Here is a 27,394-nt window from a genome sequence, read left to right on the forward strand (position 1 = left end):
AGTCAGCACAGGGCTGCTTGGAGACTTTCCGCTGTCTGGCGCATGGCCTTTGGAAGGGAGCAGCTTCGTGAGATAGGGCTGCTGGGAACAGGGCCAGAAATCCGGCTTTAATAGGCACTTCAGGTGATTCGGGGCCGTGGTCAAGTTTAAGAACCACAGCTTGGACCAACGTTATCAGAAAACTCAGAGCTCGGGTTACCGACTAGAACGGACAAAGCTAACACGTTGCCTCCCACAGCCTCTGTCCTTACTTCTGCCTTCTCTCAATTCTGCAAACAGTGTGGGGAAAAAATAAGATTTTATTTGTTTGAGGGAGAGTGAGCGAACAGGCATGAGCACGGTGGGAAAAGCAAAAGGAAAGGGAGGAGCAGGCTCCCCACTGAGCAGGGAACCTGGCCATGTGGGGCTTGACCCCGGACCCTGAGATCAGACTCCCCACTGGGCAGGGAACCTGGCCATGTGGGGCTTGACCCCGGACCCTGAGATCAGACTCCCCACTGGGCAGGGAACCTGGCCATGTGGGGCTTGACCCCGGACCCTGAGATCAGACTCCCCACTGGGCAGGGAACCTGGCCATGTGGGGCTTGACCCCGGACCCTGAGATCACGACCCGGATTAGAAGCAGCCGCTTAACAGACTGAGCCACCCAGGCGCCCCTGGTTGGGCAAAAATGCAATGCGAATCGCACCGGTCCACTGGGAAAAACTCTCCAGTGGCTCCCTCTTCTACCCAGCATGAAAACGCCGTCCTTACAACTTGTAACGTCCTATGTGATCGGCTCCGCTTCTTCCCGACCTCGTTCCAACCTGCTCTGCATGACCCCCCACTGCAGCCGAGCTCTTCCCCGCACAGACCACCTCAGGAGCCTGCGTCCTCGGCCTACGCCGGCCTCCTGCCTGGTCCCTCCGGCCCCAGTGCCTTCAGGTCCCTGGGCTTGTGCCAGCTTTATGGCACAATGAGGTCTTCCATGGCCACCTTAATTTCAAAAGGCACCCAGAAGTCCCCCTTCCACTCCATTTTCCTCCACAGCGTGTACCTTGCGCTGACATTTCCTACAGATGTATAGATGCTGAATTTTCTACTTAATTACTTTGCATAAGTTTATATAGTATATACGAATACGTATACATACATACAGATGGATAGACATATTTGTCTTTGGTTTATTTTCTATCTCCTACCACCAACTATAAACTCTATGAGAACATATTTACTTTTTTTCTGGTTATTCTATCCCCTAGAGCTTGGCACATCAAAGGTGTTCTGGAACTCTCTGTTGGATGACTCCCCAGAGGGGTTGCTGTGTTAGTCACCTGGCAGTTACAGCCACGAGAAGAGAGGAGGTACAGATATTTGGTATCTGAAACCTCCAACACCGTGGTTGTTCCTGTGCTGAAGAGCTCACAGTAAACATGTCAAAATCATGTTGTAACTAATAGAAAAGAAAAGAGGTAGACACAAGGATATGGAATCACCTTGGTGAACTCAGTTCCGGGAATGGAAGAATTTGGAAAAGGGCACACTTGAACTGTGTCGTTAAGAAAGGGCTCCCTGGGTAGAGAATGTGGGTCTAGGTATATCCAGTAGAGGGTCATGAAAGAGCATGATGTTCTAGGAAACAGTGAGTGCTTCTTTGTAATGAAAGCATGAAGAGAGGTAGGTAGACACATGAAACAAGACGGGGAAGTTGATGGGAGTTTTTAATCTAATGCTGGAGGGTTTTGCTTGCCTTGAATCTTAAAAAAATGTTTAAGTAGAATTCTGTCTTACTGAATGCTAATCTCAACTCCTGAAGTTTGAGATGACTTTTCTAATGTGGAGAGCAGAATCTCTGGGGTCAGGGGGAATCAGGGTGGAAAGAGCAGTAAGTCTCTATGCTAAATTCAGTTCCAGAATGGCTTCAGAATTCCCCCACCAGAAGTACTGTAGGTGGATTTGGATTTCGTCCATGTGACTTCACTCTCTAGTTTCTCCGCGTGTTACCTCAGGCACAGATGAAGGAAAATGGCATAGACGGGTGTGAGATTGTGAGATTGTGAACATTAGTTACAGCAAGGGGACCAGGTTTTGGTTATCACTAGTGAAGCTAGTGCTGTTTTTAAAATAAAATGAAGTAAAGCAAAATATAGACTCTCAAGTCATATGTACACTTAGATAAATATCCAGCATGTTGGAATGTTAAAAGAATCTGGATCTGGGATTAGGAGACCTGGGATGTAGCCCCAATTCTGTTACTTCTACTCTTTTGTGCGAAAGCAAGCCATGAATAATCTTCTCATTTGTGAGATTTACACTCAAGCATTTTTATATTTTTAGATTTCCAATCATCAGTAGATATCTAGTATTTGCCAAGTTTTAAGTGTAGGGCTTTTAAACAGAATCTACCTGGAATGTATTGACTTATATGTATTCTAAGAATAGAAAATGATTTTGCCTATGACTCCAGAGAGCAAGATGTGTTCCCCAAGATATCATGTTACCTGACTTTTTTTGACTCCCTGATGGCCACTGATGTGACGTCTGAAGGAAGGTGATCATGGTGAGTCACTACTTATTCTATTAATCCAAATGAGATTGTTATTACGTAGCTGAGACAGGGAAGGCACAGGGGGATGGAGATATTTCTTTGATATCTTCAAGTTTCTTTTTGTTACATATAAAAAATTAATTTTTAAATAATAATAATGGAGTTGGCATTTTGTAGAATGGCCTGGGAAGCTGACACTTTCTCTAGGAAACTGGTTCTGGGTTCTGAACAGTAAGCAAGTGTAATTTTGGTGCAGTTTATTTGCACACCTGAAGTTGCCTATGATCTCTGATAACTCTACACTATAGTTTTAATGCCATTTAAATCCTGTTATGGCGAATACCATCTTTTCTTCTAATTTAGTAAATTAAATGAAAATAATTCTGAATATGAAGGTTAATTTGCTAGTAGCCTTTCCTGCCACTGCACTCCTGGGTATTTACCCCAAAGATACAGATGTCGTGAAAAGAAGGGCCATCTGCACCCCAATGTTCATAGCAGCAATGGCCACGGTCGCCAAACTGTGGAAAGAACCAAGATGCGCTTCAATGGACGAATGGATAAGGAAGATGTGGTCCATATACACTATGGGGTATTATGCCTCCATCAGAAAGGATGAACACCCAACTTTTGTAGCAACATGGATGGGACTGGAAGAGATGATGCTGAGTGAAATAAGTCAAGCAGAGAGAGTCAATTATCATATGGTTTCACTTATTTGTGGAGCATAACAAATAGCATGGAGGACATAGGGAGATGGAGAGGAGAAGGGAGTTGGGGGAAATTGGAAGGGGAGGTGAGCCACGAGAGACTGTGGACTCTGAGAAACAATCTGAGGGTTTTGAAGGGGCGGGTGGTGGGAGGTCGGGGTACCAGGTGGTGGGTATTAAAGAGGGCACGGATTGCATGGAGCACTGGGTGTGGTGCAAAAATAATGAATACTGTTATGCTGAAAATAAAAAATAAATTAAAAAAAGAAAAAAAGTGTAAATTTTGAACAGGAAAATTAGACAAACAAATAAGTTTGTATAAACACATAAATATTAGTTGATATTAGTTAAGCTACTATAAAAAACTTGACAACGAATGAAAATCTTTTCAGAGGAGACATTTAGCAATTCTTCTTTAACCCCAGTCCAAACTGAGCATTACTAATAATGGGACAACTTGACATTAGTTGCCTTCTGATACGCTGCAATGTGTAGTTACTCACCAATGGAGAATTCTTAGTGAAAAAATATTTACACTTAATAGAATCAAGCCTTGTGATTTCTCTCCCAGTTTAAAGAAAATGCAAGGACAAGAGAAACAAGTCAAAAGAGACCACAGGAAACAATCAGAAAAACCCAGAATGCAGGGCAATGTAAAAAACAATTGGCCCTATCTCATTAAAAACTCAATGTCATGACCAAGAGAAAAAACAAAAACATAAACATCTTGTTGGGATGTGCGGAGCCCTCCTATGTGTGGGGCTATCTTAGAGTGAAAGACAGCTGAGAGGCATAAGCTAATCAATTTTTGAACACTGACTGGATGATGCTTCCCAAAACCAGTCAGAAAACACATTTTGAGAACTTGAGACAATTTGCATATGAGCTGGATATTAGATGACAGTAGGAAATAATTACTAATTTTCTTACGAATCATAACATGATGTTATATAGGGGGATGTTCTTATTCTTAGGAGATGCTTGGTGAAATGTTTAAGGATGAAATCTGCAAGCTATTCTAAAATGGTATATACACAGCAGCATACTAAAGAGAGTTGAAGCACATTTGAAAAATGTGAATGACGGTTTAATCTAGGATGTGAGTATATTGGTATTTATTGTACTGTTTTTTGGACTTTTCCAAGACTAAGATAATTTCATAATTAACTGGAAGTGTTGCACAACAATTTAAATATAGTTAGTGCCACTGAACAGTACACTTAAAAATGGTTAAAATGGTAAATTTTAGGTTCTATATATTTTACCAAAATTTTTAAGTGTTGGAAAAAAATCCTGTGTAAAAGAAGCAGCCTGTCATAATCATAGTAATTGTTGTCAATGAACTAGAGGTTGTCTCAGATCTCTAATTATTCACTTAAGGTTTACTCTTATTATTATTACTAATAATTCACTCTAATTATTCACTTATTGTCAGGGAAGCACATTGTAGACAATTAAAGAGACCACCAGATGACTGTTCTGGTATTCTGATTTTTTTTTTTAAGAAATGAGACAAACAGGGTCTGAATAAAATTCTACCGTTGAACAGTGCGACAGATATTTCAGTAGGAATTTGGTAGGAAAAGTTAGTTTCAGTATGTTTGGGTTCTGTATAGACAGGCAGGAGGAGGTTCATCTTAACATAGCTTTGGGGGGCTCTCTTCTCCGCCCTTGCGTCGTCCATGAGAGACAGCCCTTAATGTTTAGCTTGGGATACAGAGAAACTGAAAAGAGTTAAGTACTGGAAAATTAAATTTATTTGTATAAGAATTCCAAGTAAATATTACAAAAATTATGTGAACCACAGTTCAGAGGATATGAATAGATTCTAAAAGTATCCTGGGACATAACTGAGGTTCAACAAGTCAGGGCCAATTTTTCCCTAAAGACTTTTAGGTTGAAGCCACAATTAAAGGCCACTTTTAGTTCTGGCCAGAGCTCTTCCCCTCACAAAGCTGTGGGACACTGTAATTCTTACTCATAGTGACGGAAAATATAAGCCTGGTTAAGTACAAAGGGCTGTTTTCTGCCAAGCTCAATGCAAGGAGGAAGTGGCAAGGGTGGGTACAGGATGGCTGAAATCCCCCAGTCTTAACTGTGGATAGCGGGATGGCTTCAAGTTCTGAAAAACAATCCCAAATTAGGTCTTGTCAAGTCAGATACACATCTGCAAAAGAAATATACAACCTGACAATGACTAGGGTATGGATACGGGACCAAAGAGGAAAATGATATCTTTTCACAACAGAGTCCTAAAGTAGAATCATGTATGATTTAAAAAAAAAAAATTATGGTATTTGGTGTTACACAGATTCCCTCTTTGGTCCTGGATTTCTAGTTGTGAGTGCAAATGTCTCTGTGTGTAACTTTGGGTTAAGCAAATTAACATCTCTATGATGCAGATTCTTTGATGTTAGAATGTGAAAAAAAATCCATGAGGTAGTCAAGTAAGTGAAAAAATGAATATAAATTATAAATTATTTAGCTCAGTGCCTTGTCCACATAAATGCTCAGTTAATCTTTATCAGTATCAAAGTTATGTCAGACTTTGCCTCAGTCGTTTGGAAGAGCCTGAGGGCTGAAATCAAACCCACCCAAGTGGGAGAACCACAGAGAGCATGACTGGGCTGATGGCAAATAGAACTTCTAACATCTGAGATGGTAATTTAGGCTAGTAGTCAGAGATTCAAATACTTGGGAGAATCCAGGAGGTACTCAAATGAGTGACTTGAGGGGGACGGTGTAGATGCCAAGATGTGTGAGTGGTCAAGTCGATGTCTATGTTAATCTGGTGAGAACATAGCCCATCTCAGAAGGCAGCTGCTATTTAATTCTAGGTCATGGTTGCAATGAGAGAATGCAGGCTCAGTGTGGGAAGACCTTATTAGTTTTTAAGAGAATCTGCAAATCCAATATATTTTATGTGACATTTCCTATTTCTCAAGCACTGATGCAATTTTTAGATACATCGTGTAGGCCAAACAAAACATGTCTGCATCCAGACACCACTAACTAGTGATCTCTGGTCTATGGTTTCTTACATCATGCCTATCTAAGCTTAATACTGGTTCTAAAGATCAAGATGGGATTGAAACTCTGGGGTGAGGACAAGTAGACCAGATCTATTTATCAAGAGAATTGAGTCATAAACATAAGCCACGTATGTCATTGTAAATTTTCTAACAGCCACACTAAAGAAAAGTTAAAAGAAAAGGTGAGGAGAAATAAGTCAAGCAGAGAGAGTTAATTATCATATGGTTTCACTTATTTGTGGAGCATAACAAATAGCATGGAGGACATGGGGAGTTAGAGAGAAGGGGGTTGGGGTAAATTGGAAGGGGAGGTGAACCATGAGCGACTATGGACTCTGAAAAACAATCTGAGGGGTTTGAAGTGGCGGGGGGTGGGAAGTTGGGGTACCAGGTGGTGGGTATTATAGAGGGCATGGATTGCATGGAGCACTGGGTGTGGTGCAAAAATAATGATACTGTTATGCTGAAAATAAATAAATTTAAAAAAATTTATATTTAAAAAAAAGAAAAGGTGAGAATAATTTTAATAATATGTCTCATTTAACCCTACATATCCAACATATTATTTTAGCATGTAATTAATGCAGACTTATTAATAAGATAGTTAATATTTTTATGATAAATCTTGGAAATCAGGTATATATTTTATACTTTTAGAATAGCTTAATTCAGAGTTAATCACATTTAAAGTGCTCAGCAGCCACATGTGGTTCATGACTACTCTGCCGGACAGCACAGCTCGAGAGTGTGCTTCTCGAGCTTTATAGGTGCTCATGGTCCATGGACCACACTTTGCGTATCAAGGAGCTGGTGTTTGCAGAAAGTCTCCCTCGGTCAGAATCCTTTTTCACCCAAAATATTCCTTTTCTTTCAAATTCAGCAAATATCTGTTGAAGAGACTAAATGGATATTTTACTAATTAGTCATCAAATTTAGATGTGGAACAATATTAATAACCTTAAAAACGCCAATATTTTTATACTCTGTGCAGAAGAACTGAGTCATTTACTCCTTTTTCTTTTAAACTTGAGAACCTTTTTCTTTTAAACTTGAGAACCAGATGCTTTCATGAGAACACACTTAAGCACAGGATAAACACAACTTTAAATTCCAACTTCAGAAGTTTGGCATGTTAAATATTTTAATAAAACAGACAATGGGATTGCAAGGGAAATTTGATAATAATATCTCAAGGCTTTAATATTTAGGGCATTCCTCGGTCAAGGGTATAAATATTTCATAGATTTTATAAAGAGAAACACAAAGAAAACTTTTCATTTCCTCCTGACCAGTCTACTCGAGGGATAGGTAGAGCTCTACAGGCAGACTTTAGATCTTTGTGGAAATGATACGGATACATAAATATGGATATGTAAGCAGCTAAACGTGGGGCAGAATATAACTCAGGGATCCTGTTTAGTGCAATCATATTCAGGCTACAAAAGCTTTTAAACTCAGAATAGTGTTCTGAAGGTGAGCAGTAAATTGGAATTCCTAAGAACTCGTTCTCACTCACCCGTTTCTCTCTTGTGAACTTTAGCAAGTGGCTTGCTCTATTTCCTCTCTCAGATGGTAATAATCCGTCTTGAACCTATTTCACTAATTTGTTGTGGGAAAATGTGATCTCCCTACATGGCAACATCCTACTGACTGTGAGGCACTCACATGTGCTGAGGAAGGTACTGAATCTTAAACACGTGGGCAGAGGGAGTGTGAAATGACAAGACATCAAGTTTTCAGGGCCCTCTCTTCTGTTGTGTTGCAAATAGCCATACCTGTCAATATTTCTACTTTCCACAAAGCAGGATTCCAATCACAGAACTAACGTCTCTTCCTACACAGAGTGGAATAGCACATCAAAAGGTAAGTGAATCTTTAATTTTAAAGTCTTTGTTCGAGTTCTAAATTGAGCTAAGTAGGGCAATACATATACCAAAGATATTTTTACCCCCCTGGTAACACTGTTTAGTCATCTATTGGTGTGAAATCTCTTGAGTGAAAAATATGAAGTTTGATTCTGATAGATGGTTTACATTAAACTCGTGTGGTAAAAATTATCCAGTGAGAATCATCAGAATAGAGATAACTTTGTTTAAAACCTCAGAAATAATATGGCATCCATGAGAAAAAAAAGGTAAAACTCAATAATTAGGAAACATAAAATATTATTAAAAGAAATTTTTAAAAGTGTAAAAAAATTAAATAAACAAATGGAAAAGTGAATATCATAAAGACGCTGTTACTTATAAATTGGCCATAAATTGAAAGAAATTCCAATCAAAATTACAACTTTTTTTGTGTGTGTGAACTTCACAAGCTGATTCTAAAATTTATATGTGAGAGTGAAGGACAAGCACAGCCTAGATGCTTCTGAAGAAAAACTGTCTTTATTTTAAAAACTATCACTAAAATATGCCAAATGACAAAGATTCTATTATTTCAAGGAAAGACCAATAAAACTAAAGAGTGAGCCCAGAAATAAACACATACAGAACCTAACTTAAGACACAAATGGTGCTGCACATGTGAGAGAGAAGATAGTGGACTTTTCAGTAAGTATTCTAGGACAAATTATTAGTCATTTAGGAAAACTATAATAAAAAGTAGACCCTTGAGGCACCTGGGTGGTTCAGTGGGTTAAGCCGCTGCCTTCGGCTCAGGTCCTGGGTCCTGGGATCGAGTCCCACATCGGGCTCTCTGCTCAGCAGGGAGCCTGCTTCCTCCTCTCTCTCTGCCTGCCTCTCTGTCTACTTGTGATCTCTCTCTGTCAAATAAATAAGTAAAATCTTAAAAAAAAAAAGTGGACTCTTACCCAATCAATCATCATATATAACATTAAATCTGGATACATTGAAGATATAAAATAAAAAGCAAAACTACACTCTATAGAACAATATTTTTATGCCCTGCATAAACGTAGAGTTTGATTAAACAAAACACACAAAAAATGCAAACCTCAGATGCAAAGGTTAGTAAAATGTATTAATCTATCAAAACTGCTGACTTCCATCAAAAGTCAGTGTAAAGCATGTGAAAGCAGAATTGCACACAGAAGACGGCATTTTTCAATATATACAAACGGCAAATGATCGATCAATGTCCAGAAGAGAAAAATAAAAAAAATTCAAAATGTATAAGAAAAGGAGAAATAACCAATAAAAAAGATGGGAAAAAGTCTTAATAGATAATTCACATAAAGGAAATTTGATCAACCAATGAAAGATGCTCAATCTGATAAGTGATTACAGAAATGAAAGTTAAAAGCCAAAATGAGAGATCATTTGTAACTCAGTACAGTGGGGAAAACGTTTCTGAACTGGAACACTTACATAGTACTTCTGGTGGGTACAAATGGGTAGAACCACTTCGAAAACAATTTGGCATTCATGTGTACTCTATTGTGCTTCTGGCTTTGCATTTTTCCCATAAATTTAAGGAAATGATCAAATATTTATTTTGTATTTCTGCATGCACTGAATTCTATTTTAGGGTAACCAACTAAGTGATGAGAAAAAGTTATTCTCTATGGAAGAATTCTGGCTAAATAATGCAGAATGAATGCTAGATTTAGAGAATTCCCATTATACAACCTTCCGTAAATACATTTAGGTAGCTTTTGTTATTGTATTCTAAAACCATTTACATGAACCAATGGGGAACTTTCTGGTGGAGTGATCAGACTGACACCAGCTGAACCCACTGACCAAGACCTCACCTTGAGCTTCAGGATTAAAAGAGGTTAGCTGAAAAAAACCTGAGACTGGATTTTATCAGGCCAGTTGACAGGAAACAAAGACAGAGAGGGATGTGAAAGGACAGCAGGAAGCGATCAGCCACATGTAGGTTACGAGACGTTTCTTGGGATGAGTGACACAGTTTCTCTGACAAATCGACAGCATAAAAAAATAAGGAAGGAACTGTCATATAGTAAAAGAATTACAAAAGATGGAATAAAAAAACACAATATTATTTGGGTTTTGATGTGGTCAAATCAACTATGAAAAGATAACTTTAAGACAATAAAATACGAAAAAGGAGTAACTAGGTATTAGAGAATATTAAGGAATTATTTGTTAGGTATTTTCTGTTAAAATGTTATCAGATAAAGATTCATACTGAAATAGTAATATGAACAATTCATATAGGTGAAATGACACATCTAACATTTGCTTTAATATAAACCAAGATGTGAAGGTTTTAGAATCTGGCATTTTTAGTAAATTATCAGTTATGGAGTGGTGGTAGAGAGGAGGAGGTTGAGAGCGACATCTGGATTTTGCCTTGGGTTGCGAAGGTGGTGCCACTCGCCCAGACGGAGGACACAGAAGCAACAGCAAACTACAGAGATTAAGATGAGTTTAATTTTGAAAATAAGTTTTCGTTGCTAATGGAATACGCAGAAAGTTCTCTGAAGTAAGCAGTGGGGTAACTGCATATGAAATAAGAACAGCTCCCTTCTAGGAAAGGGATCAGATCACCCAGGAAAATGTAGATGGTAAGAAACGAAATCAAAGGACGAACTCTGACGAATTCCAACGTGTACAAAATAAACAAGGGAAGAATTTAGTGAGAGATTCTGAAAATAAAAAGGGCATTTGAATAGTTTTGAAAAGAAGAATTACTCAGCATAATGATTAATCAACACTAATCAAATACTGTAGAGAAGTTAAGACAAGAGCTGGAAATAATCCATGGGTTTGCCGAGTTGGCGGTCACTGGTGCTGTTAGCAGGAGTCATTGCATTGGAATAATAGTGGTACAGAACTAATTACCATGGGTCAGCGCCTATGTGAGCAGTGAGAATTGGAACACATGCTGTTTTGAGGAGATTAGCTGAAAACCAAAAGAGAGGCAGTTCAATAGTTGGAGTGCAAAAGGGGATTTTTAATAGAAATAATCTTTCAAAATAGAAACGACTTCTTTTTTTAAATAGAAATGGCTTCAGCATGTTTAGAGGTGAGATAAAGGAATCAGTCAAGAGAGTGAATTTGAGAATTTCTAAAAAACAGGGGGAACACATGAAATATAGTTTCAGCAGAGAGAAGGATGGAAGGCATCAAAAACAAGTTGGATAAATTAGCTCTGAACAGGACAAGTAATTATTTTTTCTCTGAATCTGTAAAAAATTTGTGAGTAGGTGCATGTATAAAAGAAATATTTCACTTGGTAAGACTGAAGTATTATTTTTTCTTCAAGAAATAAATCCATTTCTAAAAGAAGAAGGTGCAGCCACCTAAGGTCAGAACTATGTTGTTTTAGAAACATCACTGGAAAAAAGAGATCATTTGGTAGTTTCTATGTTTAGACTCAGTGTAATCTGTGCAATGTGAGGCAAACCATACAGCGAGAGGAGGCAGTGTCAGCGGTTGACAAGAAAGATCTTGAGAGACCAGTGAAAATTTAGAATATTTTTGGATATCCACACCTTAGTGAAATTTCCTAAAATTACGTCTACAAGAACCCAGGGATTCAATTACAGGTACAGAAAACAAAGTTCTTATCAATCTACCCTTGAAGTTAGCAAAAGCACAAAAACAGATTATTACAGAGGGAAATTAAATGACATGCCCTTCATCTAGGTGGGATCAGAAAAGGGGTAGGTCCATTAAGGTGGTGATGGGTTAAGAAGTCTTTAGAAAATAGCAATAAGGGGGGTGCCTCGTGGCTCAGTGGGTTAAAGCCTCTGCCTTCGGCTCAGGTCATGATCTCAGGGTCCTGGGATGGAGTCCCGCATCGGGCTCTCTGCTCGGCAGGGAGCCTGCTTCCCTCTCTCTTCCCCAGTCTCTCTCTCTCTGCCTGTCTCTCTGCCTACTTGTGATCTCTGTCAAGTAAATAAATAAAAAAAAGAAAAGAAAATAGCAATAATGATGGATAAAAGACAGCAGGAATGTCAAAGGAGGAGAGTGTTGTTCCAAGTGTCGACCAATCTGGATATAGAGAACAGTTCAAGTAGAATGCTGCTACCACTTCTGGATTCTATGGAAAGTGAAAGAATTAAAAAATTAGCTTAAGACCCATTTCCAAAGAGGTACAAGGGCTGATCTGCGAACACACTGACAGAAAGGAACAGATCATATGTGATAGGACCAGGTCTCCAGAGGAAGGGGAGGGCTGAGCGGTAAACAGAATGTGGATGCGAAGGAATTCCCGAACAGGCCAGCAATGAGAGGGAACGAGGCAAAGGTAGGCAGAGGCTTGTACTCTGCCTGGTGGCCAGAGAACAGAGAGGGAGAACCTGTCAGGTGGACTGTTCTTGAAGCTCCTAAGCAGACCAAGGGCCAAGTGATCCAAGAGCCTTATAAGATTAGCCATTTTTAAGCTCTACTTTTTTTTTTTAATTTATTTTCTATTTATTTTCAGTATAACAGTATTCATTATTTTTTCACCACACCCAGTGCTCCACGCAATCTGTGCCCTCTACAATACCCACCACCTGGTACCCCGACCTTAATTTAAAAGGAAAATCACTGAGAATTTACTTACTTTATCTCTGAAGTTTTCTCTTCATCAGACTGTAGATGGGAAAAGTGGATCTGGGTTCATTGCACATTTAAATTTTCTAAATTTTTATTCAAGCCAGTCTTACCACACTCCATATATATATACATATTATATACATACATATGCATACATATATTATATACATTATATGTATATAATGTATATGTGTATATTCCACTCTAGGCACGATACAGAACAAAAAATAAGAATCTCTTGCCATACCTTTGAGGAGCTTGTTCTCTTACTGAAGGTATGAGAAGTACACAAGATTTACCTCAAATCTGTGGGTTTGGGAAGAAGTCTTCTTTTTCCACTAAAGTAGACTTCAAAATCTTCAATCTTTAGCCTGTGGGCATAGTCAATGTATCCTGATATCTCCTGCCCATGAGAATTTTTGTCACGAATAAAGATCACAGTCTGGTAGCACACACACAAAAAAGACAGAATAAAAAGAGTAAATAAGTGAAAGTCATCTGAATATATTGCATCTGATAATAAAATCTGTAGTCTTCGAGGGTCACATGTGCCAGACCTCATTCTCAGTGCTTTACGTTTCACCCTCACCATGATCCTAGGAAGCAGGTATGATTATTTAATCCTGACACATGAAGAAATTCATGAAAAGTTAACTTCACAGGAGTATAATGTACATTTATAATAATTTTATAAGACAATATCAATAATTAACTTACAGGTCTTCCAAAGGGCAGACATTTTAAGTGTTTGTATAACATTAGTTTATTTCCTTTCCCCCGAATCCTGTTGTCTTCCCATTGTCATAATTTCTTTAGATAAGAAAACTAAGGAACAAAGAGGCTGAGTACCTCACTAATAGTCTCACAGTTAGTAATCAAAAAATTGAGATTAAAACCCAAGTTCTTGTGTTTGTCTCTTTAATTACTACATTATTTTTCTATCTCAATTCCTATGTATGTCCCATTACAAAGATATAAATTGGTCCCTTCTCATTACTGTGAGAGTCAAAAAGTCTCTTAATAAAATTAGAATCTCTTTAAAATTAAAGTCACCTTCCAAATTAAGTCCACAGGTCAAAACAAAAAGTGCATTTTTCTCATTCATATTATTTCCTGAACAAATATCATTGTGCACTTACTACATATTAGATCCTGTTGAAGGTGTCAAGGATACAACACAGTAAGTACCCTGGCCTCTCAGAATGTATGCTCTGGTGAGGGGAGACAGACGAGACATGAAAAGGAAAAAAGTATTTCCAGTGAGTGATAAATGCCACAAAGCAAATAAAGAACATGGTAGATTCGAGAATGAAGTCATCAGAGAGGGAGAAAAACCATGAGAGACTCTTAACTATAGGAAACAAACCGAGAGTTGCTGGAGGGCACATGGTGGGGGAGGGGGAACTGGACGATGGGCATTAAGGAAAGCACATGATTCGATGAGCACTCGGTGTTGTATGCGACTGATAAATTATTGAACACTACGTCTGAAACTAACGATGTACTACATATGTTGGCTAATTGAATTGAAATAAAAAATTAAAAAAAAAATAAAGAACATGGTTGACAAGAGAATGAACTGTTGGTGGCGAAGTCTACTTTTGGTCATCAGAAAAGACTTGGAGGAGGTCAGTTTAAACCAAGACTTGAAGCTTGAAGGATGAGAAAAAGTGAGGCATGTGAAGACCTAGACCAGGAGCCTGTCAGGTGAGGGAAGGAGCAGACACCGAGCGTCCGTGGAAGTCAGCTCGAGCAAATGGAAGAATGGCAGTCCTTTCTCTATCAAGCTGACAGACACTGATCTAAACTTCCAAGAGAAAAACAAAACCAAGCAAGCAAACAAACAAAAAAACCTATTTAGCTGGAAAAGTTCTAAATGGTTTTATTTCCGGGTCTAATTCAAAGTGGAGAATCTCATGACAAGGCTCCACATTTGGAAGAGACTGTAAACGAGTCTTCCTTTTCCTCTCTGCCCATCGCTGGACGGTTCCTTGTTGGGTCTCGGTGTGGTCAGTTACAGGAAGCACTCACGAGGGTCACCTTCACAGAGCTTCCAAAAAGGTGAACCGAGAAAACTGAAAGAATCCTTTTTCTCGCTGCACCTGAGAAAACATGTTGCTAACAATGTCCCAACTGAAAAACGGAAGAACAAGCCACGAGGTACCGCTGGTCGTTATTTTGCTCAATTGCATCTTCCTGCCTCCTGCGGTCATTTGGCACTTGGTGCTGAGGCGGCCACGCAGAGAAGGATCCTGAGGCACGTCCTTGGCTTAAGGAGAGTGTGCGGATGGGTCAGCACCATTTTCCACATTGTCGTTCCTGTGCTCAGTCTCACGTAGGTTCAGTCCTGCACCTTCTCGTCTCCACCACACTCCAAGTTAAACTTCCTCAGATTTGTCCATGCTTTCAGCCATGGTTTTCGGCCATGGCTTTCAGTCCATGGTTTCTAGCTTTTACAGCACAAATTCTAAATGGACAGTAACTCAGAGACGTCTTAAGACTCTTAGACTTCTAAATCCATACCTAAGATTGCTATCTCTGCTTAAACAAGGCTACAGACTAGAGCCATCAATGTTTCATGCAAAGTCCTTAAGGTCCTTGAGATCTTTACCCCCCCAAGGCTGCTCCTAATGTTGAGGCGAATCTTACAGGCACATAGAGGGAAAATGTCTGAAATAAGTCGTCTACTTTTAAAATGGAACTCTATTATTAAAGATTTGATTGATTGATTGATTGATTTACTTTTGAGAGAAGAGAGAGCATGGGGGGAGGAACCGTGAGGGGGGGAAGTGGGGAAAGAATCTTAAGCAGACCCTGAGCTGAGTGCAGAGCCCAGCACAGGCCTTGAGATCATGACCCTGAGATCATAACCTAAGTCGAAACCAAGAGTCAGACACTTAACCAACTCAGCCACACAGGCACCCTTAAATGGAACTCTATTAACAGAAAAAGAAACAACAACAAAAACACCCTCCTCTGTCTGCCTCTATCTTTAAATGAAATGGATCAGTCTTATTTTTTCAGTAGAATAGCATACCAAATATTGTAACTGACCGTCCTCATGAAAGCAAAAATAAATTCTGGATAAAATCTAAAATGCAACTTGTAACATGCATTGATGCACTGTCAAAAATGAGGAATACTTAGAGTCTAAAAACTAAGTGGAAATAGATTCCCCGAAAGGAAAGCAGAGCCCTAGAACCATCTTTGTCCTGCAGGCATGTGCCCAACTCCAGGAATCTTAGAAAGGGTTTCATGATCTTGGGAATTGGAGGTGACAGGAGACAAAATCCAGCCTTTCAGGTAGAGAGACTAGGACTATTGCCTCAACATACGGCAGAGAAATGAGAAAAGGATAAAAACAATCTTCAATGTGTCCATAGAAAAGAAGAATGTTTCCAGAATTATAAACCCAGAGAAAATATCTTTCAAGTGGGAAAACCAAAAAATGAGAGCCTTGATTGACAAAAGACTCTTAACTCAAAGAAATCCTGGAGGATGTATAGTTGCCTCTTGAAAAACATGGGTTTGAACTATATGTCTCCACTTATATATGGATAGGTTTTATAAAAAAATACAGTACAGCACCATAAATGTATTTTCTCTTTCTTATGATTTTCCTGTTTTCTTTTCTCTAGCTTCCTTTATTGTAAGAATACAGTATGTATACACACAACATGTAAAATACGTGTTAGTTGACCCTTTATGTCATCAGTAAGGTTTGCAGTCAACAGCAGGTTATTAGTAGTTAAGCTTTTGAGGAGTAAAAAGTTATATGCAGATTTTTGACTCTGTAGTGGGGTTGGCACCTTTAACCCTTATATTGTTGAACAGTCAACTGTATTTCAGGCAAAAAAAAAGTGACTCTAACTGAAAGGTCAGAGATAAAGAATAGAATGAAATTCCAAGAATATAGTAAATATATAGAAAAATATATGATGGAATGATAGCATTATGGGCTGAACTGTGTTCCCTCAAAATTCCTATGTTGAAGCCCTCAGTATATCAGAGAATATATTTGGACATAGGGCTTTCAAAGAAGTTATTAAGCTAAAAGGAGCCCATTAGTCACTAATCCAATCTGACTTTATGAGGAGGTATTTGGACACAGAGAGACACCAGGGGTTTGTACACGTGGAAAGACCACGTGAAGACACAGTGAGAAATGGGTACCTGCACATCAAGGAGGAAGTTTTCAGAAGAACCAACCCTGCCGACATCAACATCTTGATCTACCTTTTGCTCCTGGCTTTGATAACTGTGAGAAAATAATCTCTGTTGTTTCAGCCACCCAGTGTGTGGCATTTTGTTATGGCGGCCCTAAAGAACTAATACACAGGGTAATAAATGAAAATAATTAAGTAATTATAGTCCGTGTGAATGGCGAAGTGTTTAAGTTAAAAAACGAAGGTTCTTAGAGTGGATAAAAACAAAGGATATAAAACTTAAGGCTGAAAGGTAACTGATCAAAGAACATGCATAAGAAAATGTCTGTCTAAAAAGCTGGTATCAGCATATTGGTGTGAGACAAATGAACTTGGAAGGCAGAAAGCATTCCTAGAGATGGAGAGTCACTAGATAATGATAAAATATTCAATTCAGAGAAAGATAGAGCTATTATAACTTTGAATTAACCTTTGAAAAAAATAGCCTCAAAATGTGGAAAGCAAAAACCGATAGAACTGTTTAAGCATAAATAGACAAGTCATCATCACTATGGTAAGTTTATCTCTCTCATTAAGTCCTAGATCAAATCATAAATTCCATAATTATTATAAAGTTAATATACATTGTAAAGAATTAAAAACACAAGGGTGAGTGCTCGGTTTTTACTTAACCAAGTACCTAAACATCTTTACTCTTCAGTGTCTTGTGGGTAAAATGAATAATGGTGTAAAATTATATGTATATGTGTATATATCTCTCCATAATCTCACTATTTTACATTATTATATACAGCTTTCCCATGTGAGTTTAAAGCCCATTGTCTATGGGAATTTGAGTACATTACTTTAAATCTCACTTCTCTAGCCTTGTGAGAGTTAAGTGGATGTGCTGTGATTTTTGTGAATCTAGGGGTTTTCTGAAGCTAGACAACTTCAAGTCAGGACAAACTGAGTATAAAGTTCACTGTTTGTCCTTGGGTGGGTTGTTCAAGTTCTTAACTCCCCTATATATTCTTAAGTCCTATGCTCCGAAGTAGGTTCCTGCAAAATCTAGCAAGTTTCTACAAAACCAAACTGTATACCTCCAAAACAAACAAAGGAACAAACAAAACAAAACCAGGCAAGCTTCATTGGACCTAAGAGTTTAGTTAGCTAAGCCTTCTGGTAGCCTCTCCCCTCCTCCCACTGCTCATCTCTGGAGAGCAGTGAAGTCACCTCTTGTCTCGCATGAAATGGCTCAGCTCATAGTCAGGTGCTGTCAGAGCCTGGCCTTCTGCCTGTGCACCCAATTTGTATGCCACATGCAAATGCTCTTTCTTTTTCAATGGGGAAAGTCTAGTGATCATTGTATCTGTAATTTCTTTTATTTTCAATAGAAACAAATGACTTCATTGATGTCTTTCCAAGTATGGCTATTTAGGTGTAAAAATATATTGCTAAAGAATTTTTAGTAAAATAAAAAAAATCTGCAAAATTAAAAAAATTCTTAACAGATAACATGCTTCATAAAATTATTTTAAAAAATGATTATAACTATTGATGTGTAGTAATTGGCAAAAGACTGTCATGAAATGACAACTCAATATTTAACTTTGAACTACATCATTACAGAAACAATGTGGGTGACAGGAAATAATAATGAAACAGAAGAGGTAAGACATAGGTGTAAGGTACTTGATGGTTGGTTGAAATTTTATTTTCTCTTGTTTATATTTTATTATATGGATTGTCCAAGAATTACAAGTCAGTCAACTAACACCTTTTTTTTTTTTAAAGAGTTTATTTGTTTGTGAGAGAGTGAGCAAGAGAGCACAAGCTGTGGGGGAGGGGAGGGGGAAGCGAGCGCCCCACTGAGCAGGGAGCCTGATGTACGGCTCCACTCAGGACCCTGGGCTCGTGACTTGCGCTGAAGCAGAAACTTAAATGACTGAACCACCCAGGGGCCCCAAACTCACATTCCTGATTAATAAATTTAATATATTCCTTTATCAAATATGTATTTTCTTCTAAGGTGAATACTAATTACCCCTGCTATTAATACTACTAGGTATCAGTTATTAAGAAGCCATTATGTTCTGAGCAAAATACTGGGAGCTTTTCATTCATTACCTTTAATTCTCTCAAAAATATATAATGGTTAGATAGCATTATTATTGTCATTTTGTAAATGTGGGTGCTGAAAGCGTTGTGAATGACCACCTCAAAAGACATGTAACTCAAGAAGGGGCAACCACACTCACACCCAAGATGCCGTCCCATGACATCCTTTTTTATAATCACTCCACAGTGGACACTCAGACTAGGATCCAAATGTTGGCCCTGCCATCTGCTTACTTTGTGACACTGGTACATTCATTATCCTTTGTAAGATTCAGTTTCTTCTGTTACACAATGGACATATTATCTGCTTCTCCAGGTTGTTGTGTGAATTGAGACTATTTTTGCTCAGCACTTAACAATGCTTGGTACATGGTAAACACTCAGTGAATATTACCTATTGTCTTTTAAAATTTTTATTATTACTGTTGCTATTGAAATTATATCATGTTAAGAGTTTTATCAGTTTCTTAGTGATAAGGAAAGGGAATACTCGTATCAGAATTCCATTGCTTGGGTGTGTGTAATTATGTTGCTGGACATGGTTCAATTCATTTGTTACACTCAGCATTCTCAGTTAAAACTTCGTATTTTGAAGTTGAAGTTTAAACATTTTTTCCAGGTATTACTATATACAACCAGAATGGACCCAACTGGTAATAAGGTCATGATTCTGGCGTCCAGAATAGGCAGAATAAGCTAAGAGAGCCCTTTGAAGAATCAGGTTTATTTCCACCCGAGTGTGACATATTTTAGTGATTTCAAGCTTTCTTATGTGAAGCCCTAAGAATTATAAAATGTTATAAATAATTGTTATAAGTTTCTTTAGTAACACTTGCTTTAAAAAATAACAACCTTATTGAGGTATAATTTATATAAAATAAAAACCACACGCAAGTTTTAAATGTGTAGTTCAATGATTTTATTTAATTTTCAGTTCTATGCAACACAATCCAGTTTTGGAATATTTTTATACCAAAGGGATCCCTTGTGCCCATTTGCAGTCATCCCTGTTCCCACCCCTAGCCCCAGGCAACCACTAATCTACTTTCTGCCTCTATAGATTTGCTTTTTCTGGATTTTTCATATAAATGGGATCATACAATATATGGTCTTTTTCATTTTAATAACTTTTTTTTTATCAGAGTTAATTTCCCAGGAGATACATGAAAACTATAAAGGCTCTTTTAAATGATGATGTTATAAGAAGGCAGACTTCCAAAATACTTATTGTCCTTAGATAAAACCTTTTAATCCTCTCTAGAATAAGTCAAAGTATAACCACCACAAATATTTCAACAAGTCAAATGATATTTATTTGAAGCCATAAATACTGGTTTACATTTATTTGCAACCTAGGTAGAAAACACTAGTTCTTGCTATGGCAGCAAAAACACAAGAACAAGCCTTGATGGATTAATTAAGATACAAGTATTCCTGATAGTGAAGCAGGGGCTCAGACACCGAGGAAAATGTGGAATCTGAGATTTTACTGAGATGGTCTGTGGCCTCAAGTGTGAACCAATGTTAGCTGAAAAGACTTATGGAATGCCTAGTTAGGGCCTCATTACTTCTCATGTGTTGGGAAAAAATGAATTAAAGTACAATTTAGACCATTAATATATCATTTGGATCTTTGGCTGCTTGTCTTTTCCCAGAAGTGGATTAAAATACAAATTCATAAACTTGTTATGAGTTGAGTACATGTGTTGCCTGATTTTTCTTGCCAAACACTAATGAGGAGACATAAACTTGATACATTGAAATGGGACTTTTTCAACAGTAAAGCCAAAGTCACTTGTTTAAAAAAAAAAAAAAAAAGTCATAGTAAACAGAATGCTGCTAAGACTGGAACAGCCATGTCAGGGAATGAGGGCTATCACAGGAGCAAAGTCCGCGTGCTCCCCCGAGACTGTCCGTATGCTCCCTGATGGACACAAATGAAGGAAGAAGTTTTTATCTCCTTTAATCTAAAAACCCTTGGAATACTTTCATGAATCATTAGTTTTAGGGAATCCTTTTCTCCTTTCAGAAGAGAAATGATTTTGCAAATGGAATCCAAGTTCCGACAATTTTTTGTAACATTTCAAAATGAGTCCTTACCTATTTCTGTAAAACAACTTACTTTCTGGAATTCCTTATGCTGATAATTATTTTAAGATCGACATCATTTTATTCAGTTGCAGTTCGACACATCTTTTCACTCACATATGCAATTCTCAGGGTTATGCTTAAGAAAGTTCTTTGCCCTTCCTGTTGAAGGTTTAGTTAGGCTCCGAACCAGCACATTTTTCCTTCCATGTTCTGTTGGCTGAAGCAGGTCACAGGCCAGCCCAGATTCAAGAGGCAGGGAGTGACTCCTCTTGAGAGCTGACTCTGTTTGAGCTGCGAAAGTGTCAGTGCAAAGAGGCAGTAGATAAAGGACTAAGTAGAGAACTGTGGTCCTTTTCAATCTATACTTCCTTACCCTAACCTAGGAGTTTCCCATGTAGCTGGGTTGTTCATTTTGTAACAGTTGGAGATTTGATTTCTGAGGGAATCGTGGACTAATAACTCACTCTTGAATCACTGTCTTACTTTCCATGCAATCTCTACTATGGACATATAAACATGCTGTATTATCTACTATTTGAAAAAGTAACAGCTAGTTACAGTCCCAAGTTTTTGCTTTCTTTACAGTTCTCATGATCTCTTTATCCATTGCAATCAGTGTCTTTGTCCTGCAGCACTCTGATGAATACTTCTGCCTCTCACATCTACTGTTCCATCTTGCCAAATCCAACGGTCAAGTCTCATTTTCTCTTTTACTTGAATTTCCTGCAGTGGTGTTCACCTTTTTCTTTCTTGAAACTTTTTAATTCTGGTTTCTGTGACATTATATATTTCCAAGATTTTCTTTTGCTTCATTGATCTTTTCTTCACTGGCTCCTCCTTTTTTTCTGATGTCTAAGTTTTGCAGCTCTCCAAGGCTCGGTCTTCATCTTTTCTCTGTCTGTGTTCACTCACTAATTGCTCTTCTCCAGTTTCAGAGCTTTAAGTATCAGTTCTTATTCTTTCATGAACTTTAGACTAATGTGGATAATTTTTTTTTAATCAAAATCTTTATCTCCAGCCTTGGAGTTTCCTGAATTTCAACATAATATGTGTTATTGTCTACAACATCATTTTAATTGGATGTAATGCAGGAACCTTGGTTTGCAAAACCATACCATCATTCTGTAAATCCACATTTAATTATGCCTGCTACAAAAGCAAAGAAATTCACCATCAAAATGTAGATGCCTCTGCATCAACTCTGATTTCTTTTCTAATTCCCACAGCTAATCAATCACCAAATTCTCTTGACCATACTTTTAAGATATATCTCAAGCCATGCTTTTGCTTTCTAAGATCATTGCCAACATTGAATAAGATGTTTGAAATAACAAACTTACTGTTTCCCTGCTGACCTAGCATAATCACTTTCCCTGACACCATTTCTTCTTTGCTCCAACTACTTTCAAAAGTATTCCAGAATTTCCTCTCTAAAGCAGAAATCTGAATGTGTTTCTCCTGTTTTGTTGGTTATTTGAGTTCTGAGGCACAACCTCTTTAGAACTGTAGATCGCCCATTATCTGATGCCGAACTACCTGTCCAGGACCACTCTCACCTCTACCTCCCCCTTTCATGGAACCCCTTTGGTGAAAGGTATTTGTTTAATTTCACACTTACTATTTATTTGTATTTAATAATGCATTTATATATTTTCTAAGATTCAAATACTACCTCAAAACTTATCTAGAGGTACAGTTTCATCTTCATCACTCTTCCTTAATCTTGGTACTTATTCCTCAGAAGAACCTCATTTCCTTTTTTAGTTGTTTCTAAATAACATAATAATACTGATGTTTCTGACTTTTTTTTTCTTTTTTACCTACTTCATATTGTGTAAGATGATGATTTATCTCTATTACCAGCCTCCTTTTCCCTCTCAAACCACTTATAAACTTTTCTTCCACCCAGCACCCAAATAAAGCAATATCCTAATTTTAGGTTAAATGATTATGTAGTGTTTACAATTTTAATACCATTTAAACATTACCACAGCTGAGCCACAGAAGCAGAGAGGTCAAGGTATTTATTCACCCAGCTATGGTTACTTTCCTTTCTTCAACAATTTTTTATTTCCTAGAAGGTTGATTGCCTTGGCTTCTCACCCTTGAAGTTTTCTATGAACCTATCATTAATCAACTAGAAATTTTCAACAGAACTACCACCATTATCCTCAATACATTCATAATCTGTCAGTTTTTATTTTTCTTGGAGATGTACCTTTGGGAATTCAGTCTTCCTTTCCCTATATTTAATTCTTTCTAGGCTAAAATCTTTTTTTTTTTTGGAAATTACTTTCAGTATTACCTTAGGAATTTCCTCTGCTTCTCACATGAGCTCCCATAACAGTTTTTAAATATTTCTATTTTGTACCTGCTCCTTTATATTGTAGTTTGTGAGGTCCTTGCTGGCTGGAGACCATATCTAATGTCATATGCTTTATCTAGCTTTGTATGCTTCATTATCTCTCCTGGATTTTAGTTCATGGCAAGGGTGCAACCAACATGGTTTTAGAATTGAAGCAACTGGAGGAAGAGTCAAGATGGTGGAGGAGGGGCAGGCTGAGATGACAGGAGATCAGCTAGACAGTTATCAAACCATTCCAAACACCTCCACACCCAAAAGGAGATCGAAGAGAAGAAGAGCAGCAATTCCAGAAACAGAAAATCAACCACTTTCTGAAAGGTAGGACCTTCGAAGAAGTGAATCCAAAGTGATAGGAAGATTATCTGCAGGGGAGGGGCCGGCTCCCAGCAAGCAGTGGAGCAGCAGAGCACAAAATCCAAACTTTCAGAAGTCTGGTCCACTGAGGGACATCACTCCAGAGGCTAAGTGGGGGTGGAGCCCTCTTGGGGACAGTGTGGTCTCGGGTCCTGTGGGGTCACAGAAGGATCGGGCTATCTGCGTGTAGCAGAGCTCGCAGGTATCAGAGTGGGGAAGCTGACTACAGAGATGGAGCCAAGGAGTGAGCTCTCAATTCGGGGTTACCTTAAACTGTGATCAGCAGCACAATTGGATCTTTGAGGAGGGACCCCACAAGTGGCAGGTCTGGGGTGACCCACATTCCTCCACCAGAAAGCAGCATGGCAGGAATCTACTGGGTTTGGAGACTACAAACAGGGCTGTGTGCAGGAGATAGAAATGCTCAGTCACAGGCTGGGTGAGCTTGGAGCACAGCTGGAGACCAGGGAGATGGGAGTGATTGACTGCTTTTCTTCGAGGGCACAGTGAGAAGTGGGGCTCAAGCTTTTGGCTCCTCTGGGCCAGAGATTGGGAGGCCGCTGGTTTCACTCCTCTCCTCCAGAACTCCATGGAAAGCCTTCAGGGAACAAAAGCTCCCAAGAGCGAACCTGAGCAGATTACTTAGCCCAATACCTGGCAAGGGCAGTGCATTTCTGCCTCAGGCAAAGACATTTGAGAATCACTACAACAGGCCCCTCCCCCAAGATCAGCAAGAACTGCCAGCCAAGACCAAGCTCATTGATCAGGGAAACAGCAGAATTCCAGAGCCAGGGGAAAGGAAAGCATGAAATTCATGGCTTTCTCCCCATGATTCTTTAGTCTTGCAAAGTTAATTAAGGTTTTTTGATTTTATTTTTTTCTAATTCTAAATTTTTTAACCTTTCCTCTTTCCTCTTTTAAGATCTTTTAACTAGTTTATATTAACAACACTTTCTAAAAAATTCTTTTTAAACCTACATTTTTATAGCATTTTTATAGTCATATTTTATCCTTCATTATATCTAGCTCTTTTTTTGGTATACATATAGGATTTTTTTAATTCTAAAAAATTCTGGGATACAATTTCTCCTAATAGATCAAAATATACCCTAAGTCTGGCACAGGGCTTTGTTCTAGTCCCCAGCCTGAGCAAATTCTCTCCACTTTCTTCCTTTCTTCTTCCAAATAACTTATCAATTCCTTTTTTAGATTTTTTTTTAAAGAGTTTATTTATTTACTTGAGAGAGAGACAGTGAGAGAGAGCATGAACGAGGAGAAAGTCAGAGAGAGAAGCAGACTCCCCATGGAGCTGGGAGCCTGATGCGGGACTCGATCCCGGGACTCCAGGATCATGACCTGAGCCGAAGGCAGTCGTCCAACCAACTGAGCCACCCAGGCGTCCCTAGATTTTTTTTTTTATAAATTTTCATCTTTACAGTCCTATTCCACCACTTCATCATCTTTACCCTTATTTTTGCATATATATAAGTTTTTCTTTCTTTAAGATTTGGGAGGTAGTTTCTTCTAAGAGACCAAAATACATCCAAAATCAAGTGGATGGCTCTGTTCTATTCACCACTCTAATCTATATAAGTTTTTTAAATTTTTTAAAATTTCTTTTTACTCCCTTTCTTCTCCCCCCAATTTGGGGTCTCTCCTGATTTGGTTAGTGTATATTTTTCTGTGGTCTTTGCCGCCCTTTTAGTATTTTATTCTCTAATTAATATATTCTTATCTGGATAAAATGACATAGTGGAAAAACTCACCACAAAAAAAGAACAAGAGGCCGTACCGAAGGCTAGGGACCTAATCAATATGGACATTGGTAATATGTCAGATCTCAAGTTCAGAATGACGATTCTTAAGGTGCTAGCTGGGCTTGAAAAAGGCATGGAAGATATTAGAGAAACCCTGTCTGGAGAAATAAAAGCCCTTTCTGGAGAAATAAAAGAACTAAAGTCTAACCAAGCTGAAATCAAAAAAGTTATTAATGAGGTACAATCAAGAATGGAGGCTCTTACTGGTAGGATAAATGAGGAAACTGAGAGAATTAGTGATTTAGAAGATCAAGTGATGGAGAATAAAGAAGCTGAGGAAAAGAGAGACAAATGACTACTGGACCACGAGGGGAGAATTCAAGAGATAAGTGATATCATAAGATGAAACAATATTAGAAAAATTGGGATTCCAGAAGAAAAAGGGGGGGGGCAGAAGTTATGTTGGAGTAAATTATAGTGGAAAATTTCCCTAATATGGCAAAGGGAACAAGCATCAAAATCCAGGAGGCACAGAGAACTCCCATCAAAATCAATAAAAATAAATCCACACCCTGTCATCAAATAGTAAAACTTACAAGTCTTTTTTTTTTTTAAGATTTTATTTATTTATTTGAGAGAGAGAGTGAGAGAGAGCATGAGAGGGGAGAAGTTTAGAGGGAGAAGCAGACTACCCATGTTGCTGGGAGCCTGATGCAGGAGTCAATCCCATGACTCCGGGATCATGACCTGAGCCGAAGGCAGTTGCCCAACCAACTGAAACACTCAGTTGCCCCAAAACTTACAAGTCTTAGTGACAAAGAGAAAATCCTGAAAGCAGCCAGGGACAAGAAGTCTGTAACATAAAATGGTAGAAATAGTAGACTGGCAGCAGACTTATTCACAGAGACCTGGCAGGCCAGAAAGAACCAGCATGGAATATTCAGAACACTAAATGAGAAAAATTTGCAGCCAAGAATACTAAATCCAGCTAGGCTCTCATTGAAAATAGAAGGAGAGATAAAAAGCTTCCAGGACAAACAAAAACTAAAAGAATTTGTAAACACCAAACCAGCCTTACAGGAAATATTGAAAGGCGTCCTCTAAGCAAAGGGAGAGCCTAAAACTAATAGACCAGAGAGGAACAGAGACAATATACAGTAACAGTCACCTTACAGGCGATACAAGGGAACTCAATTCATATCTTTCAATAGTTATCCTGAATGTAAATGGGCTAAATGCCCCAATCAAAAGACACAGGGTATCAGAATGGACAAAAAAACAAAAACCATCAATATGCTGCCTGTAAGAAACTCATTTTAGACCTGAAGACACCTCCAGATTTAAAGTGAGAAGGTGGAAAACAATTTACCATGATAATGGACATCAAAAGAAAGCTGGGGTGGCAATCCTTATATCACATAAATTAGATTTTAAGCCAAAGACTATAGTAAGAAATGAGGAAGGCACTGTATCATACTCAAAGGGTCTGTCCAACAAGAAGATCTAACAATTTTAAATATCTATGTCCCTAACATGGGATCACCAACTATATAAACCCTTAATAACAAAATCAAAGAAACACATCAACAATAATACAATAATAGTAGGGGACTTTAACACTCCCCTCACTGAAATGGACAGATCATCCAAGCAAAAGATCAACAAGGAAATAAAGGCCTTAAGTGACATATTGGACCAGATGGACATCACAGATATATTCAGAACATTCCATCCCAAAGCAACAGAGTACCCATTTTTCTCTAGTGCACCTGGAACATTCTCCACAATAGATCACATCCTGGTCACAAATCAGGTC

General features: G+C 38.4%; 1 protein-coding gene across 2 annotated transcripts in view; it reads right to left on the reverse strand.

Moving 5' to 3' along the window:
- CFAP299 (cilia and flagella associated protein 299) overlaps positions 1-27,394 on the reverse strand; it is a 598,310-nt gene that overhangs the window by 69,764 nt on the left and 501,152 nt on the right. For both annotated transcript variants that reach the window (XM_082726526.1, XM_082726527.1), the window contains exon 4: positions 13,045-13,187. In XM_082726526.1, the coding sequence (XP_082582652.1) occupies positions 13,045-13,187 (143 nt within the window). The remainder of the gene's footprint in view (positions 1-13,044; positions 13,188-27,394) is intronic.

Source organism: Mustela nivalis (genome assembly GCF_964662115.1).
Source record: "Mustela nivalis genome assembly, chromosome: 4".
Classification (NCBI taxonomy): domain Eukaryota; kingdom Metazoa; phylum Chordata; class Mammalia; order Carnivora; family Mustelidae; genus Mustela; species Mustela nivalis.